Source organism: Branchiostoma floridae, unplaced genomic scaffold (assembly GCF_000003815.2).
Source record: "Branchiostoma floridae strain S238N-H82 unplaced genomic scaffold, Bfl_VNyyK Sc7u5tJ_1495, whole genome shotgun sequence".
Lineage (NCBI taxonomy): Eukaryota > Metazoa > Chordata > Leptocardii > Amphioxiformes > Branchiostomatidae > Branchiostoma > Branchiostoma floridae.
Window position 1 is genome coordinate 271,774 of NW_023365730.1, and position 22,545 is coordinate 294,318.

Here is a 22,545-nt window from a genome sequence, read left to right on the forward strand (position 1 = left end):
TGAATCAGTCTGATAAAGATCTAACAAAATGAAGCTTGGTTTGGTTCGATAAAAAATCCGATACGGCCCAAAATTCTGACCAGCTTTAAGAGACTCTTGAAGTATTAGAAATGACTAAAACGAACGGTCATGGAAAGCTGAGCATTCGCTCTACTAATGTTCTGTACCATGTACACGTATATAGTGATATATGTTGATAGAATTATTAGGACTCAGTTTAATCTGTAGCTCTGTTATATATTGCCCGACCCTTACCTCCCCCATGACCCCAATAAAAGTGACCTGCAGGCTAATTCGAAGTTCTCATGAATAAATAAAGGTTCAAACAAACAAATAGCATTATCTGAATACAATTTGTTGCTAATTTATAGGTTGGCGACTGTTGGTAGAAGTCTCTCTGAATCAAAGCTTAAGTGTTTAATTTCTCAAACGATATTTTTGACTGTCCAACTTCACACTTTTTAATGAATGAGCAATCCACATGTTGGGGTAAATTTCAAGTAAGTCCGACTTTATGTTGAAAATCTCTCTGTCAATCAGTCTATACAGACCATTACACTTGTCTGGGCAGAAAGAACCTAAGCGACAGAGATGTCTACAACACAAAATTGTACAAATTAAATACAATATGTTGAAAATAACAGTTCAATTATGGTTCACACTTTTTATTTGCCAATCTCTGTCATAAAGAATTTATAGCCTCTGCCAGACTCGCTTCTGGCCGAATGAGGGGACTTAGGCCGAGTTAGGAATAAAAGCCTAGTTAAAGGTAATTTGCCTAAGGGTGTTGACCGGCCAAACTGTACTCCTCGGCCATCTGGTTCCTTATGCGTGTTTTCTGTCTTTTTTGGCCAATTTCTACTATATTTTTTCAGCGGCCTGTGGAGCCTGGTAGAGGCTATAGAATCTTTAGAAGTGTATGAGAAGTTGTCACAATAACCCTGTATGTTCTATACGTTGTAGACAAGACTTTCAACCGTACGTTCGATTGATTTTTTTTTTCAGTGTGCCTTACCTGTTTTGTCTTCTGCTTTGAAATATTTACACCTATATATACATATGGAAGCATATGATATGCGCATCTACCTGACAGTACCGTTTGTGAATTTCAAATTTGGCCAAGTTTTTGGCTGAGCTTTTGGCCGACCTTTTTGTCAAGGTCTAGTGCACGGCATGGCTGTACTGGGTAACATTACAGACCTCTCCAAGGTACGGAGTAAGTGCGCTGAAGCACGTCTGTGCAGGTCTGTGTATAATGGTAGCGGCGATTTCAAAACCCTGAAGTGTAGTTATTGTAGAGAAATGGGCGACCAGGTTCCCCATCCGTGTTGTAACTATGCACACTGTGTGGCGAAGTGTTCCATAACAGGAGAGCAGAGAGATTGGCGAACTAATTTGGGTAGCATGAACACATCATGACCAGTGCAGGTGAAATAATAAGATAGAAGAATTTTATTTGCAAGTTCGTGCCCAAGAGCTAGCTGCAAGGACATGGTATAAACATAGTATATGTACAAGTGACAATGGACAGTTATGAACAATATTCTACTCCAATACTAGTGTTGGCTATATCTATACAGGTAGCAGAGGGAGACGAAAAGCCCCACCTTTTCTAAAATGTGTGGGTTCTGCGATTTCAAGAGAAAAGTGGTTTTCTGTTCGTCTGTCAATTCGGGGAAAGTTGGGATAAGTCTTTGTGGCTTCTCTAAACAGAGTGATAACGTAGATATGCTAATGGTCTGTGTGAGTGTATACAAGGTCAAGGGCTAGTTTCTGTAAGTATTAGATTAGAACCTGCGTTTTTACCATTACGGCAATAGTAGAGCCTACAAAGTTAATGATAACGTGAGAAGAGATTGGCGAACTTGTTTGGGTAGCATGTACACTTGCCTCATATTACCATTACCAGAGTACAGGTGAAATAAAAAATGTACATGCTATTGTTTTGTGTGTACGTGAGTCTGTCTACAGTACAAGGGCTATTTTCTGTGGATATTAAAGTATAGTCTGTGCTTTACCCTTCAGGCAATAGTAGAGCCAACGGCAATATCTGATATGTACAAATCTCCGTAGGCATTTTGAGGACAATTAATCATGAAAAATCATCTGATACTGACATATAGACGGTATTCCAACTTTGATTATCCAGTCCTTATAATGCGGCCGTTTCTAGTTGCGACTTTACGCACTTCGACTCAAAGAGTTGTTGAATTACGACTAAAAATTATTAGCATAAAGCACCAGATACTGATGTAAGGAGTATTACACTAAGTTTGCTTGTCTCAGGCAGATGTTTTTCATAACCGTTATAATCATCCAGAGTTGTTCTTTTATTAATGGTTTGTGGTTTCTCATAGGGTCATAAAGAATTGTTCCCTTTGACATCGAAACATTTTGATAAACTCCTCGAAAAGCTCCTCATAGAAGTGAGTTTTAAACTTTAACTTTTCATATCCCTACAAACGCTATTCACGTGTGCATAATTACATCAAAAAAGTTCCTTATGGAAGTGAGTTTTCAACTTTAACTTATCATATTCCCTACATACGCCATTCACGTATGCATAATATATAAAAAATTCCCTTATAGAATTGAGTTTTAAATTTTAACTTATCACATCATATCACATACATACGACATCCACGTGTGCATAATACATCAAAAAAGTTCCTGATAGAAGTGAGTTTTAAACTTTAACTTATCCTATCATATTTCCTTCATACGCCATTCACGCCTGCATAATATATCAAAAAGTGCATTATAGAAGTGAGTTTTAAACTTTAACTTATCATATCCCCTTCATACGCAATTCACGCCTGCATAATACATCAAAAAGTTCCTTATAGAAGTGAGTTTTCAACTTTAACTTATCACATCATATTCCCTACGCCATTCGCTTGTACATAATACATTCATACAATTTCTTTGGCAGGAGTCTCCAGACCAGAGCCGACATTCGAACGGCCCTTGGCAATAGTGTCAGTCAATTACCAGCGGGAAACCATGACTCATGTATAACGTCTACTGAGGCTAAGGAAAAAATGTAGTGTTTCCAGTTTCAGTACAGAAAAGATGGGGTCGGTAGGTAGGGGCTATATTATTTTTTCTTGTAATCTTTATTTTGGTCTAGCCAAATCCCTAGTGTACATATTATTATAATACTAGAGTTGAACAAAGTCTGGCCAAAAGTCTAGTGATATATATAACACTCGAATTGGACAAAGTAAACTGAAATACACGAGGACACATGTTTTTTTCATGTCAAACTTTTTTGCATCTTTCCTTAGATAGAACAAGCAGTGTTTTACTTTAATAGGAAGCAGGTTGAATAAAAATAATAACTGGAAGTGAAAGTGTGACTCTACTGTCCAACAAGAAAGTCTAGGGTAGGCAGGTTTTTCTATAGAAGGTAGGGAAACAGGAAACACAACATTTTTCCTAGGCCTGGCTATGAGTCAGCATCCAACCAACGAAAACTAGTTTCCATCCAAATGGAATCTAAATCTTCAGCATCTGTTCATCAGATTGCCAGATTCCACGGGGAGTCCGGGTATTGAAGGTACTACTTTATTCAGAGGGTTCACAGATCGGGTCGGTGGCGCTTATCAGATTTAGGCACCATCCCGGGAGAAATGTACTCTTTCAGTTCTGTCAGAAGTCCAACCATATGTAATGGTACAAATGCTTTTTCTCTCTCTCTTTCTCTCTCTCTCTTTCACTCTCTGTCTCTCTCTTTCTCTCTCTCTTTCTCTCTCTCTCTCTTTCTCTCTTTCCCTCACTCTCTCTCTCTCACTCACTCACTCTCTCTCACTCTCACTACTGTCAGCAGTCCAACTATATGAAATGGTACAAATGCTCTCTGTTTTTAATATTGCATATCACAAGAAACGGTGCACATGAAAAAAAGAACCATGTCAGCAAATTATTCACTCTCAGTTCTGTCAGGAGTCCCACCATATGTAGTAGTACAAATGTTCTCTCTGTTTTCAATTTTTCATATCAAAAGAAATGCAGCACATGAAAAAAGGAACCATGTCAGCAAAATGCACACTCTGAGTTCTGTCAGGAGTTCTCTCTGTTTTCAATATTTCATATCAAAAGAAATGCAGCACGTCAAAGAAAACTATACACAATACGTGTAATCCACGTCAGTCAAGTGTAGCACACTCTCAGTTCTGTCAGAAGTGGTACCATACGTGATTGCACAAATGATTTCTCTCTTCAACATTTCATATCAAAAGAAACGGAGCACGTGAAACAAAATAATTCTATAGAAAACTATGTACGATACGTGTAACCAACGTCAGTCTATTGTACACTCTAAGTTCTGTCAGAAGTGCCACCATGTGAAGTGATTAAAATGCTCTCTCTTTTCAACATTTTATATTAAAATAAACGGCGAAGGTGAAAGAAAACTATGCACAATACGCGTAACCCACGTCAGTCTTTCCCAATCAACATTTATAACAAAATAAATGCAGCACGCCAAGTGCTCTTCCAATTACAAGTGTCAATTACAAATGCACTCTCTTCTCAAAATTTCACATCAAAAGAAACGGAGCACGTGAAACAAAGGGATTTTACAGAAAACTATGTACAGTACGTGTAACTTATGTAAGCCTAATGCCCACTCTTAGTTCTGTAAGAAGTGGCAACATATGTAATTGTACAAATGCTCTCTCGTCAACATTTCACATCAAAAGAAACGGAGCACGTGAAACAAAGGGGATTCTATAGAAAACTATGTACGATACGTGTAACCAACGTCAGTCTATTGTACACTCTAAGTTCTGTTAGAAGTACCACCATGTGTAGTGGTTAAAATGCTCTCTCTTTTCAACATTTTATATTAAAAGAAACGGCGAAGGTGAAAGAAAATTATGCACAATACGCGTAACCCACGTCAGTCTAATATAGTCTCTCATGTCTGTGAGATATGCAGTGCTACAAATGCTTTCCCAATCAACATTTATAACAAAAGAAATGCAGCACGTCAAATGCTCTTCCAATTACAAGTGCCAATTACAAATGCTCTCTTCTCAACATTTCACATCAAAAGAAACGGAGCACGTGAAAAAAAGGATTATATAGAGAAGTATGTGCAATACGTGTGACTTATGTAAGCCTAATGTACACTCTTATTTCTGGAAGAAGTGACAACATTATGTAATGGTACACATTATCTCTCTTCAACATTTCATATCAAAAGAAACGGAGCACGTGAAACAAAGGGGCTTCTATAGAAAATTATGTAGAATACGTGTGGCTTATGTAAGCCCAATGTCCACTATTAGTTCTGTAAGAAGTGACACCATATGTAATGGTTCAAATGATCTCTCTTGAACATTTCATATCAAAAGAAAGGGGGCACGTGAAACAAAGGGGTTCTATAGAAAACTATGTACAATACGTGTGACTTATGTAAGCCTAATGTCCACTATTAGTCCTGTAAGAAGAGACACCATATGTAATGGTTCAAATGATCTCTCTTGAACATTTCATATCAAAAGAAAGGGGGCACGTGAAACAAAGGGGTTCTATAGAAAACTATGTACAATACGTGTGACTTATGTAAGCCTAATGTTCTGTAAGAAGTAGGAACATTATGTAATGGTACAAATGATCTCTCTTCAACATTTCATGCCAAGTGGGACAGAGTACGGCCAATCAATGATTGTAGAAGGAAACCTATTACCATGTATAGATTATGTGCAGTACGTGTGACCCATGTCAGCTAGCCTAAAGACACTCTCAGTTTTGTTATTTATTAATTGGGATAAATGCTCTCTCGCATCAGCAGTTAATATCAAAGGGGACGGAGCACGACCAATTAAAGATTGTAGAAGGAGTCCGATTGTAATGTATAGATGATGTACAATACGTATGACATATGTCAGACTTCATCTACAATAGCACGGCCAATTAAAGTTTGTAGTAGGGGTTGTAGTAGCCCTATTAAAATGAAAATATTGTATACGTGTACTCGTAAGCCATGTCAGCCTGACATCTACAAATCTACAAGGAATATATTATCTTTCCATTGCTTATGCAACATTAAAGGTAAATTTTCTATGATATACACGGACTGAAGTAAAGTGTTGATAAGCTTTCCCAACTCTTCGTTTGTGCGAACATTACCCGGAGTGTCACTGTATCATAAGTACATCTGATTCAGTATATTTCTGTCACCACATCTACTTCACACCTTCATCCTCTCCACCATTAGACAAGTCACCGAAAATTCCCACACAAATCTTTAGAAAGGACATAAAGTGTTGGTAGAAACCTTCCCTACAGCCACACTCGACTGTCGGTGTGATAGCATCTTCACTAAGAGACAGGTTCCAAATACTAGTACCAGTAGACAACCTCAGGGCAGATATTGGCATGATTCCACTTAAAACATTTCCTCAAAAAGGTTACGTGAGATTGTTGTCCCCTACATTACTTACAAAACTCTAAACTACAGCCCCACTCGGTTGTCGATGTGATACCATCTTCACTGAGAGACGGATTCCAAATACTAGTACCAGAAGACAACCTCAGGCCAAATATTTCCACGATTCCACTTCAGACCTATCCACAGAAGGTTACGTGAGATTATTGTCCCTTCACATTACTTATAAAACTCTAAACTACACTCGGTTGTCGGTGTGATACTATCTTCACTAAGAGAGATATTCCAAATACTAGTACCAGAAGACAACCTTAGGCAGATATTTCCACGATTCCACTTCAGACCCCTCTGCAGAAGGTTACCTTAGATTATTGTCCCCTACATAACTTATAAAACTCTTTGGATGTTGAATTTGGTTGACAGCAAGATGAGATCCATATCTGAGCCACGCCGAAGTCGCCGTAGATGTTAAAGTACTTCGTGTAAAGTACGCAGAACAAGCAAGGATTTAATGACTAAAGGTGGTATCTCACTGCACTTCGGGCACCGGTGCGGCACTGCGGGGTTCGTTTGCTGTTTTATTTGTCATTTTCACCAATGTTTTATAATGCTTAATACGTAAAAGTATGACTTACAAGACAACAAAATACACAAAACATGAGAAAATTCGTTCTTCATCTCTAAAATTCGTTGATTCATCTACAAACCCCGTAGTGCCGCACCGGTGCCCCAACTGCAGTGAGATACCGCCTTAAGATGCGCTTGTAGATAGACACATCTTTTACGATTTACGTTGTGAAGCAAAAGTGCCTGAAAGGTAGTTAAATGCACTTTACAAACCGGGCCCTGTGGAGTATGACGTAGAAAGAAAGCTATTTACAACCTTTACAACGCGAGCTACAAATTAGACTCACTCTTTAAGTACGTTGCTCCGAAACTATTGGAATGGGCTACATGGAGATTTTGGCTTGTGATTTCAAACGGAACCAAACGTTTGGCACTAGGGGTGGGTACCGGAACACAAAATTCAGGTCCAATTCCGGCTGAGGTTCAGATGATCATGTCCAGGTCCGGACATGAACCTGGACCTGACTCAGTATTTGAAAACTTGTGAATGGCCATATAGACGATACTCAAAAAATGGTCCATTTCACTACAAAGAAATCTGTTTGGTGGAGTATTTTACTCACACGGGCATGCTAAATTCCTACAATGCTAACTGCCCTTGTTCGATTGACGGTAAAACTTGGTAGAAATGACAACAGACTCTACTTCGCTCTTGTTGTTTTCCTCGATCGTTAATCCCCAAAACTTGTGAATGCATGATCACATAATCTGGTCATTTTCCAATAGGTCAAAAATTCGGTCCACCGATTTTTTTTCAGGTCCGTTTTCTTCTGGACCGGGCCAATAAGAAAAAAACGGTTTTACCCACCCCTATTTTGCACCATTCTTTAATGTGAAATGAATCTTCATTCTCAGGGTTTGGGAGTTTGAAATGAATGCAAGAAGTCAGTTTTTGGACGTGGCCCAAGGTTTATGCGGCTCTTTGCGTCAGTGTTGATGGGAGTGTCATTAGGCTATGTTCCTACTACCTTCTATTATTGCCCCTCCCATGCTAAAAGTAATTGTGCTATTCCCCAGGCCCCTACTGCTATCGCCATGAGCATCAGTTTGTCTTGAGGCTCAATTACCACTTTTTTTCTCGCTCATATCGCGTGTCCGCTACTAGGGGTAGGTACCGGTACAGAAAATTCAGCTAAATGTCAGGTTCGGACCTGAACCTGGACATAATTGTTTGTGAATGGGCACCATTTCAAGTAAACTAAGCTTGTCTAGTGTTAAGTCAAAATTTGCGCCAAATAGAAGCCATTCAAACAGTAACGTTACATCCCGTTTCAAAATTACATGCAACAGTCTAAAACTTTCAACCATGCATAAAAATCATACAATGCTGAATAAAACACCTCAAAATCTATGCGTATTGATGTATGACTCTATGTACTTATGAAGCCATTCCGTTCTCTTGGAATGTCAAGTTCAACCTGTGGCATTCCACTCTTCCATCTCCAGCAGATGGGTGTAGCTGGTCGGTGAGTAAGGTTAGAACATTAAGGTATAACCTGAGTGGCACATACCCATTCTTCACAGAAATACTGCACCTGTGAGATACGGTGACATTAGCTTGATAACACGGTAAAAACGTTTCAAGTAAACTAAGCTTGTCTAGTGTTAAGATGAAATTTGGGCCAAATAGAAGTCATTCAGGCAGTATGAAATCTTTGTTCTAACTGTAGGTATGCGTTAACTGACATAGTGAATCTCGTCTCTATGTTAAATGCGGCAATCTTAGACTTTCAACCATGCAAAACAGACGTACCGTGACTGAAAATTTGTGTGTATTAATGTGTGACTCTATGTACTTATGAAGTCATTCCGTTCTCGTAGAATGTCAAGTTCAACGAGTCACATTCCCCTCTTCCATCTCCACCACATGGGTGTGCCAGGTCGGTGAGTAAGGTTAGAACATTACGGTATGACCTGAGAGCTTCACACCCATTCTTCACTCAGTAATACTGCACCTGAGATATACCATGACATTAGCTTAATAACACGGTACTAAAACCATTTCAAGTAAACGAAGCTTGTCTAGTGATAAGATGAAATTTTGGCTAAATAGAAGTCATTCAAGCAGTATGAAAAACTTGTTCTATCTGTAGGTTTGCGTTGACATAGTGAAACTCACTGTTTCATGTAATATTAAGATATTATATGAAACAGTCTAAGATGTTCAACCGTAAATAACAACCATACAACGCCTTAAAATCTATGTATATTAATATATGGCTCTGTACACTTATGAAGCCATTCCATTCTTATGAAATGTCAAGTTCAACTCGTGGCATTCCCCTCTTCCATCCCCAGCAGATGGGTGTACTTGGTCCGTGAGTAGGGTTAGAACATTAAGGTATGACCTGAGTACCACACAGCCATCCTTCACTACTCCTTTCCACCAGACGGCGATCGCGCTGCGCTCTCACTGCGACCAAGAAAGAATATGTGTAACTTTTGATTTCATACTGGGTACATCATACAAATCGTAAAAGTGTGACTGAGCAGACAACAAAAAAACACACAAGTGTAAAACTATTCGTTTCTTTTCTATACAATTCGTTGAGCGATGTGTCATATTTTATGTCGCAGAGAGAGCGTGGCGAGAGCGCCGTCCTAGTGGCAATGGAGTATAAGGTATGACCTGAGTGGCTCACATCCATCCTTCACTCAGTAATACTGCACCTCAGAGATACCGTGACATTAGCTTAATAACACGTAACGCTCAACAGCATGCGTTTTACTGCCGGGGTGATACCGCCAGATCAAAGGACGATACATCACCACGGCAGCAAACCCGGGAAACTTTTACAGCTTTCTTCCGTGGTTTACGATCGCTATTAAAGGTGGAGTCTCACTGTACTTGGGGCACCGGTGCGGCACTGCGGGGTTCGTAGATGAAGAACGAATTTTCTTCCGTTTTGTATATTTTGCTATCTTTTAAGTCATACTTTTACGTATCACTCACTCACTCACTCACTCACTCACTCACTCACTCACTCACTCACTCACTCACTCACTCACTCACTCACTCACTCACTCACTCACTCACACGTATTACGCAATATCTAAATCATCCCAAATCGCGAAAATACCAGTACAGCGCCGCAGTGAATGAACCCTGCAGTGCCGCACCGGTACCCCAACCGCAGCGAGATCTAGAGTCCACCTTCAATCTGTGCCAGATCAAAGGACCATACATCAACCTCGTCCGTGGCGCGAAACTTTTACAGCTTTCTTCTGTGTTTTACGATCGCTATTAAATCTGTGCAGAGCTATTTTTCGGCTGACGTTTTTTATGGGACCCTCTGGCATCGACAGCAAATTGAGTGGTAAAACGCCCTTACATATTTAATGGCTGACGCTATTAGCTTCATCGAAAGACTTCATCATTTGCGTATGTCGTGTACGGAAAGGATGGTCTCTTTAGACAAATGACCAAAATGAACAGACACGGACCCTAAGATACGATAATATAAGAGAGCATCTGTATCACTACATTGGTAGCATATTGAGTGAGTGGAAAAACGTGCTTACATATCTAATGGCTGTCGCTATTAGCTTTATTGCATTATTTGCGTATGTTGTGTAGGGAAAGGATGGTCCTTTCAGACAAATGACAAAATGAACAGACACGGACTATGAACCCTAAGATAGGATAATATCAGGGAGCATTTGTATCACTACATTGGCAGATAATTGTGTGAGTGGTAAAACATGATTACATTTCTAATGGCTGTAGCTATTAGCTTCATCTAAAAGGCTTCATTTTACTATGTCGTACGAAAGGGACGGTCTCTTTAGACGCTTTAGGTCGCATCAGGGAGACTTTCAGAGACATTGAGACTGAATGAGCCGCACAGAATAGTCAGGAAATTGTTGGATAGACAAAGGGAAATGTTGCTCAAAAACGCACATTCAAATCTACAGAGATAAACCGTAGACTCTATCGTCACTACATGTGCTTTTATGGCATAAGGAAAGAATTATGGCCTTGATTTACAAGTTCATCACTCCTCACGTCAAAACGCTTCGCATGGCACTGTTTTCACGTAGTGTTAACTTGTCCTACCTTTGCATTCAAAATTTGTCTTCCTCCGTTTTTTGCATATCAATTAATAGTTAAGATATCTGTTCTTCACCTAGATCACTTTCACATATAGATTCACAGCTAGGATATAAAAACCCTCTCCAAGAAGATCTCTTCAGTGTCACTGACGAAAACTTGCGGGTGCTAGTTGAAACGTCTGACCGTTTCCAAAATCAAATCCAGTTGCTTGAGTAACTGCTTTTTTGACGTATATTATTACTTGGATGTCTAACCTTCATTGACACGTCGTAGTGATATTCCAGTGTAACATCAAGCTGCAAAGCCGAAGGATGAATTTACGTACAGACATTGCGTATGGGAAGATGAATATCGTAGATTACATACGTCTCTATCATATGATAGGAAAATATCACAAAGAAAATATCAAACGTCAACTTAGGCTTTGATCTGAAGAGAAACCTTTCAACCATTCTAATCAATCGATGGGCTCCTATAGAGTGACAAACAGTAAGCCGTTGTATGAGCGATAGTGTAATTAAATTACATGAGGATGTAGTACCTGGGAGAATACCTCATACTCGTATAGAATGTAGCACGGCGTATTCCGTATTGTCGAGGTACGGCCCGGCCGCGGGTAGGATCGCATGAAGGCCGGAGGACGATCCGACCTGCGGGAGGGCTGGGTGCGAGGGGGATGCGGAATACCTCGTGTTGTATTTTATTTATTATATCATACAAACCCGAAAAAATCGTGTTTATCGCAAAACAAAAGGCAAAAGACGTGACAGCGAGTACAAATCGCGTCAAAAACGTTGCCAATTCCAACAACAACAAAAAACGGCGAAGTATTCAAACAGTTTTCGACAGCGGCACTCTCAAGCGGGTTCGAATATTGATCGAACTATGGAGCCCCGGGCCGTACCTTAACATAAGGACGTCCGGTAATAACACCGATATCAAGCGTAAACACGGACCGGGTATGATATAACGACTCATATCCTGCCTTAGCCTTTTATGCTGTAGAAACTTAAGTCTAAAAACGTCCATAAACAGGACGGACAGCATCATAGAACACGTACATAAGGCAATACACGTCCAGTGAATGAAAGGAAGTCAATTCGTGGCAATGATTTAATGGCTTTGGAAGTTATTCACCCTCAGGTATGTACTTTTCGTAAATGATCAAATGGTAAACCGAACCCAACGGATAACAGGGTGGATAGAAAGGAGGTTTTGATTTTAAAAGAACTGGAAATGTTGTCTTGGGATACGAAGGCGTAAATATGTTGCCTTTATCTCCACTTTAAGGAATGATTTAAAGTGTGGATTAAAGTATTCTCTAAGGTTTTGTCGGCGAAATGTCGTCGTGACATTCTGTAGCTTTATATTTCCAATTTTTTCTGAAGGAAGCAACAAAGTCACAACCTTAATGCAAACGCCAAACATAGCTTTGTATTGTATCATAAACTAACAACAATATCTTCAGCATCAACTTCATCATCGTCGTCCCATAGCTTTTTTAATCACCCGTAGGGGCAGCACAACTTGCTGCGCTGTATCAATAGGATTTTAGTCCCCTGGTGGTGCCTATCTCCTCTCCTCATCAACTTAAGACAGCTACATGCATATATGCTCTCCAAGAACACGCTTTTTTTTTTGGCGGAAATAATATAGACAGAACCTTATTCCAGACGTCAATGATAACTTTGAACTGCATCATAAAGGGCTACAAATTGACAACAATCAACTACAGCAACAGGAACACACGTCACATCTAAATTTGTACTCTCTTTTAACATACATTTTTTATCTCTGACGGAAATTATATATTAAGACAGAACTTTATTGCAGACGTCAATGATAACTTTGTACAGCATCATAAAGGGCTAGGAACTGACAACAGTCAGCTACATCATCAGCTACAAACAGCTACATTTTTACTCTTGGAGAACATGCATGTTTTTGTTTTTTTTTCCGACGGAAATAGTATAGACGGAACCTTATTGCAGACGTCAATGATAACATCATAAAGGGCTAGGAACTGACAACAGTCAGCTACAACATCAGCTACAGAGACAGCTACATTGATACTCTCCAAGAACATACTTTTTTCTGACGGAATCAATAAAGACACAGCATTAGTGCAGACGTCAAGTAAAACTTTGCCCTACGCTACAAAAGGTTACCCACGGGCAACAACCAACGCACAGCGTGCCACTCTCCACAAACATATATGCTGGATGATCAAAAGTTAGCTGCGATGTCAGTTATCTGCAGACTTACTGGAGACATAGGTATGTCTGGTGCCTATATGTCCGGCTTTTACTTTACTTGAAATCCCCTCAGAGATCCTGACATTCAGTTTTGGACTCTTCCCCGTTTGATTTTCTATCTCTGTGACAGAAAGTAGCGCTTACGGGAAGCTTTTAAACATACCGGACGTCTGTCTTCTTTTATTGCAGTAACATTGAATGATGTTTCAGGAACGTTCTTATCCAGTAACTCGTATCTGGTTTGGCTGTGTCATCAAGTAAACCGGGCTGCCTAACAGTGTCAAGGTGAAACTCTCTTAGCATCCCAAAGAGAGTCTCAAAGTTATAAAATATCAACTCAGAGTACACGGATAAATGTGTTTGATTCCCATTTCTACATGTATAATCCTACCGAATATAACAAGAAAATGACTAAAGATTATGCAAACATCAACTTGCTTGCAATTCGGCTCAGCAGAATTTAAAGTCTTGAAATCCATTGTGATTGTTGAAAAGAGCTAGGAATACTGTAAATGCAGAAATGTTCGCGGTGGATTAATATTCACGGTTTTCGCGGCGGCCACTTCACCGCGAATTTAAATCCGCCGCGAACATTTTTCCATAACAGTAAGAGACTACAGTGCATGGTGCTACCGCGAAATTAAAACCACCGCGAGAAGTCCCGCGAACTTAAATGCATTTACAGTATGTCCCCGATACAACGAACAATATAAATTTATTTGTTTATTCATCTATGCATCTAGGGCAGTCCAATCAGTTAGTTTTAACTGATATATAGCGTAATTACTGTAAGTAGCGCCTGTCTTCCCTGTCAAGACCAGTGGAGGAGTGGGTCTTCAGTGAGCTAAATTATATCGATATCAGTTTCACTTTGAATAAACAGCTGAACCGCCTAGCCATTTCTGGTCGGGTAAAACAAAGATAACGCAAGATAGATACAACCAAAATATACTATTCACAAGAAAAAATATTTAAGAACGTACAAAAAAGAATCAAGAACGTTAAGAACCAGAAGCGGCATCACGGTCTACATCTTCACCATGTTTTAAGCAACTACAACAAATTGATTTCCACCACTTTCAATTTCGGGAAGACAACTTGTAGAGGTGACCCGACACCTGTTTTGTCTCACCTTCCATTTTTGTAATGGAAAATTAAACAAACAAATTGCTATTGCTCCAATGACCTCATACTACTTGTCCCTCCGGTGAGAGCCTTTCAGCGTAACACTAGGTTCTCTACATGTCCTTCTATAGAAACAGTTTATTTCCACGGACAGCTAAATTATAGAACTCTCTCAACACCTGCTTTCCCCTCCTGTCTATTACTCCTCAGCCTTCAAAACAAATGCCCACCGCTATCTCCGTGCTCAGTTATTTCCAACTCCTTAGTTCATTGCCCAGAAGTGGTCTCGTGACATTGCTTTGAACAATCTCGTTAAAACAATTTTAAAAAAACTTTCCGTCCCTTACCTGAGAAGTCGGCTTGTCTGCTCGCGTCGTGGCCGGACCGTTTGTGCATGCCGCAGACCAGGAAGGTCGCCCGCAGGAAGGACCTTCCGCAGAGCTTCACTCCGAACACCGGGCGGGTCGGGGACAGCACCGACAACAGAAGCACCGTCACAACAACGGTTCTGTATAGCCGACCCATGCAGAGACTATTCGGTTCCTGGAGAAAAAAAACACGAGAAACCGCGTCAAACAACGGTTCTGTGCAGAAAATCTTCAGTACCTGGAGAAAAACGCATGAGGTACAACGTCAAACTGTCTGTACAACCGACGGAAGCAAAGACGCGTCAGTACCTGGAGAAGAACGTCAAACAACGGTTTGGGGCAACCGACCATTACATATATAGACTCTTCAGTACCTGGAAAAGACACGGAACAAAACATAAGAGAAGGTTCGGTACAACCAACCCATGCAGAGACTCTTCATTACCTGGAGGAAACAAACGAGAAACGGCGTCAAACAACTGTTCAATATAAGAAACAAACACAGATACTCTTCAGTACCTTCAATAAAAACAAGAAGTACAACGTCAAACAGCAGTTCTGGACAACCTGTCCTTACAGAGACTCTTCGGTACTTGGAAAGGCACGGAACAAAACATAAGAGAAGGTTCTGTACAACCAAACCATGCAGGGACACTTCGGTACCTGGAGAGAAACACGAGTTAAAACGTCAAACAACGGTTCTGTACAGCCGACCCATGCAGAGACTCTTCAGTACCTGGAGAAAAACATGAAGTACAACACATGAGGTACGACACATGAAGTACTACACATGAAGTACTACACATGGGGTACAACGTCAAACAACCGTTCTGTACAACCGACCCATGTAGAGACTCTTCAGTAGCTGGTGAAAAAAATGAAATAAAACGTCAAACAATGGTTCATCTTCACCGACCCATGTCAAGATTCCTAAATACTGAAATAAATAACACAGAACACAACATCAGCCTACGAATCGGTACATGCACAATTAGCTTATGGAGAATTCAGCACCTGGTGAAGAACAGACAAATATCTTTGTAGGAGTTACTGGTAGTTTCCTCCGTAATCTACTGCGTCTATCATAAATATGGCCTATATAGACGGCCTCTCGTACATCCTTGAGGAAGGTTACTCAGAAAACTCTACGGACGAAGCAATCATTGTAAAGCCCTCTTCAGCACATGCTATTAAAATGACTACGAATCACAGCATGAGTGATCCCAAAGCTCCACAGTTCTGTTTACCACAGCTACCACTTGTGACAGATGACAAAGGCAATAATAAACAGCAGACATGTTAAGACCCATGCAGGGACTTTTCAATGCCAGGCAAACGGTATTTGACACAAACTGATGGGCTTCCTGGCCGTAAGCCACAGGGCTGTCTTAACGGGAAATCGATGACAGTGACAAGAAGCGATTAAACAACGTTCTGTACTACCAGCTCATTGACAGAACACACAGTGATGGGGAAGATAAGTTCAATGCACTGAGTTTCTATCGGCAATCCACTGAGGTCCCTCGTCCATTTGCCTCGCTTACTGCTTATGCGACATGCTAAAAACGTTGAACAAGAGCCAAGCCGGGTAGAGCGCTTTTTCAGTACCTGATAAATGATAGAAAATACGCCTACTGCTGCCAGGAAGATGAAAATAAGATGACACATAGTGGCACTGAATAACGGCTGGACCGCCCAGCCTATTCTGAGCCAGGGAAAATAAAGTTAACGCTAGATAGATACAACGAAAATGCCCTGTTATCAGGAAGAAAAACTTCTTTAAGAACGATAAGGACATGAAGCAGCATTGCGGCTAACATCTTCACCGTGTACTAAGAAAAAGCAATAGATTGATTGCCACCAATGGGAGAGAAACCACAAAATATATTAAAAGGACTAACCTAACATGACCACACACACAGACACAATCGACTTTACACCTGTACCTTATCCTGTGCTGTCCTTTATATAATAATTATCACAGACAATCAAATCAAGAAGCAGCATTGGCGCTCGTAGGACCATTTCAAAGCAGCAGCAACAGATTGAGTTTCACCAACGAGAAAGAAACCACGAAAAATATTGAAATGATTCAACACGTCCACACCGGCACATACAATCAGTTTTACACCCGTACCGTATCCTGTGCTTACGCAAGATAAAGACGACCGAAATGTTCTCTTCTTAAGAAAACATCCTCTTTAAGAACGTTAAAAGTAGCATCGCAGCTAGCTACATCTTCACCATGGTCAAAGCAACAGCAACAGACTGATTTCCACTTACAAGAGAGAAACCGTGAACACACACACACACACACACACACACACACACACACACACACACACACACACTATCAGCTTTTATCCGTACCTTATCCTCTCACGGTCTCCTTTGCAAAAGAATTGTCACAGGCAATCAAATCAAGAAGCTACATTGAGGCTCGTAAAACTATGTTCTAAGCAACAGCAACAGACTGATTTCCACCAACAAGAGAGAAACCGTGAAGACGGTGACACACACACACTATCAGCTTCACACCCGTACCTTATCCTCTGGTCTCCGTTACAAAAGAATTATCGTAGGCAATCAAATCATCCAGTATGTAGGTACGTAGAACCGTGTTCTAAGCAACAGGACAGATTGATATTCACCAACGAGAGAAAAAACACAAAACAGATTAATCGACTTCACACGACCACACACACACACACATGCAGCTTTACACACCCGTACCTTATCCTGTGCATACGCAAAATAAAGACGACCAAAATGTCCTATTCTCAAGAAAACTTCCTCTTTAAGAAGTACGCAGCATTGCGGCTCACATCTTCACCATGTTCTAAGCAACAGCAACAGATTGACTTCCAACAGCGAGAGAGAAACCCAGAACCTTTATCAAAATGACTCAACACGACCACAAACACACACAATAACCTCAACACCCGTACCTTATCCTCTGGTCTCCTTTACAAAAGAATAATCGCAGGCAATCAAATCATCCAGGATGTAGGTCTCCGCTAGAGACCTCTCCTCCAAGACTGGCGCTGAACAGCAGCGCGCGCGTCCCTAGTGATGACGTTATCAGGTGCCGTACAGGTAAGTCGGCTCGGAGAGATGACGTCGCATTTCCGGTGACGTCATCACGTTCTAAACCTGTTAGGGTGAATCAGCTCCCCGCACGAGACCTGAGCAAATTTGCATAAGGCTATGATGTACAAACGTTCTGTAACTCCCACTTGAGTGGCTAGAATGGATGAGTGGAATGCCACTTTAAGTAAAGGATTGTTACATGTTCATCCTTGATGATAACTGTACACATATAGCGAGGCGGAAGCTATCACGTTTAAGATCCCCAGAGAAGGGCATGTAAAAAGGCTCCGAAATGGCGTCACGCGGCAGTGGTCTGCTCACGAACGCGCCGTTTCGTCTGCTAGCTGCCGGTCATTCTGATATCATCTTGAGAGGAACAACGTATGATCTATCTGGAAACCCCAAAAACTTGTAAATATCGATTTTAGAAATCTTCTTGGATTTCCCAAGAGATGGACTGAGTGTAGACCAGACCTAAAAATAGAGGATAGCCAAATTGGCGTTTTTTAGTGCCGCAGCACCCTCATACTTTTTTCAAAGTGAGAAGGAGCAGTAAAAATACTAATTTTGTGTGCGGGAGTAACCTTATACCTGTTAGTAAACCTTATTATCTCTTGGCAATGGACACGTCTTGTCTGAAAAGTTTGTAGCTCTAAACCGTACGTTGTATCATGGCTAACTTGTTTTTTCTCAGCATATCTTCATCTCTCTCCCTCGCTATACCTCTTTCTCGTCCTTTCTCTCACTCTCTCCCTCCGTATATTTATATTTGATAGTGTGAAACAAAGCAGCTATAAACACAAGAAGTGCGTACGGTGATATCTTTCGAAAGAGGCGTCCTGTAGTTAACAACTTTCCATTGCAACACGAGATATGTACAAGTACGACAAGTTTTGTATCCCACACAGGAAATGAACCTTCATGAGTAACGGGCACTTGTGGACTGTTAACGGGGAATCCAGCCTCGGCCTACCGTAGTTAGTGTAGGCTCTCTACGTGACCAGTGCAGCTCTCAGCCGCTGGGGTAATCGTTCACACCCTGTAGGATTTTCACGCGGTCAGACTTTGCCTTAGTCCTACCGCGTGAAAATCCTACCGGGTGTGGCCGATTACCCCGGCGGGAGAGAACTTCATTAGGCCCGTACAGAGCCTACACTAACTACGGGATTCCAGGTTAGTTGTAGTATGTGGGTGAAGTTTTATTCATAGCATGTCCGGGAGTGTCCGGAGCAACCCGAGGCACGATAAAGCCAAATGACGAACGGCCCCCTGACATTCGGTCAGGAAATAGCTAATAAAAGGTCCTGCAGAAACCGAGCTGCCATTATCCTAGGCTAGTACTGGGCTGAGGCCTGGTCTGGGGATGAGGTCACGAAGGGGTCAGCCAGGTCTGATTCCATTCCAAGATATGTGAGCTGCTCGTCCTGAAGAGAACCGCTTCGACATACATCACTGGGGTGTACGGACTTACTCTACACTAATGGAGTTCTAAAGTGTTGTAGCCGAAAGTTTTCCATTGTAGCGCAAACTGTATATAACGTACTCTGTAAACTATACGTCTTGCGGTGGTTTTCAGCTAACTGGTAAATATGTCAACAAAACAACCATACCGTCAGGCGTCAGGTCTTAAAGCATGCAGATCAGTAGAAAGAGTTACAGACTTTAATACTCTACACTAATGGAGTTATCAAGAGTAGTAGCCGAACGTTTTTTCATTGTAACGCAAACTGTATATATTGTCTGTAAACTATACGTTTTGCGGTGGTTTTCAGCTTAACTTGTAACTCTTGATGATTCTCAACAAAACCATATCGCCAAGTCTTTACGAACTAAACATTAGACTTGAGACTTATGTGTTAAGATATCTGAGGGAAACAGCAGCAAACAGAAGACGATAGGAGGAACTGTACAAAGACGTACACTGATTTGGTCATCGATGACAGTGTATTTTCCTGTCTATTTATAACTAAGTACAATCATTATTATTATTATCATTTTACGAACTGAAATGGAGACAGGTGTACTCAGCTGAGTGTCGTTGCGGCCACCCTAAACCATGGGACACATTACAAAGGACTGTATAAGGCCCCAACATCTCCAACCAGGACCTACTGGAAGCTAATGAGAAGGCCGTGGCCTGGCTGCAGTACTGGCACGGAACTATATGATGATGAACAAACGCAAACCAGTAAAGGCCCCCTCTCACTTGACGTGCGGCACGCTTGCGGCATTGCTGCGTTCGGAAGATGCTCAACGAATTTCAGAGATAAAGAACGAATTTTCTTACTTGTTGTGTATTTTGTGGTCTTCTATGTCACACTTTTACGTATTGCGCAATATCTGAATTATAACAAATCGGAGAAAATAACAAAACAGTACCGCAGTGAACGAACGCAGCAATGCCGCAAGCGTGCCGCACGTCAAGTGAGAGGGGGCCTTAAGACGAGTTACTTAAGAATCGTAATTCATTGTAATCTGTCACCACCTTTACATGGTGGACATTTACACCAACTTAGTACAAAAGGAAACCACACGCATATTCCCCGAACAATCCCTGAAAAGTAGGATAATCTATTTTTCTCACGCAATCATTCAACTCCTCTTTAGATTCATTTCGTCTATCGTGACATTTCGCCAGAGTTCACGGCCGCAACCCGCATGTCTGCCCGACACGGTGGGCGCGGGGTGCCCTTACCCTTCACCTGCTGGAGGCACGGTAATACAGGAGGATCCTATCAGCTAAACAGAGCCGACAACTGGTGGAGACACACCATATAGGTGGACTATCACTGCACTTGGGGCACCGGTGTGGTACTGTGGGGTTCGTTCACTGTGGCAATATTTTGTTATTTTCACGATTTTTTTATAATTCAGATATTGCGTTATACGTAAAAGTATGACTTAGAAGACAACAAAATACACAAAACGGAAGAAAATTCGTTCTTCATCTCTGATATTCGTTGAGTCATCTACGAACCCCGCAGTGCCGCACCGGCGGCCCAAGTGCAGCGAGAGTCCACATTTATACAGTAGGATGCTATCAGTTAAATTATATACTAGTAGACGTAAAAGCAAGGCAACAAAATACACAAAACGGAAGAAAATTCGTTCTTAATCTCTGAAATTCGTTGAGTCATCTACGAACCCCGCATTGCCGCACCGGTGCCCCAAGTGCAGTGAGAGTCCACATTTATACAGTAGGATGCTATCAGTTAAATTATATACTAGTAGACGTAAAAGCAAGGCAACAAAATACACAAAATGGAAGAAAATTCGCTCTTCATCTCTGATATTCGTTGAGTCATGTACGAACCCCGCAGTGCCGCACCGGTGCCCCAAGTGCAGTGAGAGTCCACCTTTATACAGTAGGATGCTATCAGCTAAATAGAGCCGACAGGCTGTGTCCCTAGAACGGAAGGGTCTGTCATCTGTGGGCTTATCATGACGAACCCCGGAAAAACGCCCGGTCCCGTGAGGCTTGGTTAATCGATTGAGTAATGCAGTGTGGCATCAGACGCGAGGCCACATCCTTCTTGGTACGGGGATGACGTGGCAATGTCAACACTATGACGTAAAGACGGGGAACAGAGGACCCGTGATGGTTCATATTACACCGCAAATTAGTTTACCACGTCCGGCACATATTTGTCAAGTACGTGTTTGGACAAGCACTCGTTCTTTGTGTGTTGAAAGTCTCAAGTGCGTCATAGGACAACTTTTGTACTTCTGTATGTATGTGTGTTCTATTTGGGCACAAAGGACTATTGTAGCGCTACCGGCATGACGTTTTAAAAGAGCCGCGCGTCGAGGACAAAAGACCATTGTTCAACCGTCAGTATGATTTCGTAGGAGATTTTTGCTTCAACAGTCCCAGCACTATTTGTACAAAAAAAAGATAATAAACTCGCTTAGTTCCAACCACAGGGTCATCATAAACGTCCGTCTAGTCGATCGATTTCCAAACTTGGTTCCAAGATTAAAGATACATGGGGTTATATGCATCAGACCAGAACATATCTATCTTTATTACTGTCCTATATAGAGTTATGAGTTCGTTCCTCCATTAGTATTTATCAGCTGTAAGTATACAGAGCTTGTAGAATGATTTTAATACGAATAGCATTACAAATATTCAGGGCGAAAAGATTTAAGAAAATGATTCATTTTGTACTGATGAAGGCGACGGATTGTCGTCAAAACGTTTACAGCATAATTAAAAGAAGGTTAACTGTGTAACGAAGAAGATTTTGTTGAATTGATCTACTATGTAGAGTGATTTATATACGAATAGAATTGCAAGGAAACTTATTGAGTCGGAAACTGGTCTGGATGGCCCACAACTTCTCACAGCTATGCATGACAGACTGTACATGTTCTGGAAGTCAAACTTTACTTGCTGCACCTTATAGAGGATGACTAATGATGATGATGATGAACATTGCAAATACACAGGAAAAAGTGTCGTGAGTTTAGAACAGAGAGAAAGTATTTTCTCATACGGTCCTTCCTTCATACGCTGTAAATGACGTTGCCAACTTGTCTGCCCAGCCGCCAGACTTGGTAGTGTCGGTGAAGTGACGGTGGTGAAGTTGGTAAAGTGACGTGCGTTTAGAACAGAGGGAAAATATT

The 22,545-nt window shown here is 41.2% G+C and overlaps 1 protein-coding gene across 1 annotated transcript in view; it reads right to left on the reverse strand.

The window, feature by feature from the left end:
- LOC118407873 overlaps positions 1 to 17,903 on the reverse strand; it is a 34,121-nt gene extending 16,218 nt beyond the window's left edge. Inside the window, exons 1-2 of the mRNA XM_035808437.1 lie at positions 17,775 to 17,903; positions 14,806 to 15,001 (exon numbers count right to left, since the gene is read on the reverse strand). Of these exons, the coding sequence (XP_035664330.1) occupies positions 14,806 to 14,983 (178 nt within the window). The 5' untranslated portion in view covers positions 14,984 to 15,001; positions 17,775 to 17,903. The remainder of the gene's footprint in view (positions 1 to 14,805; positions 15,002 to 17,774) is intronic.
- Between the last annotated feature and the right edge of the window lie 4,642 nt (positions 17,904 to 22,545).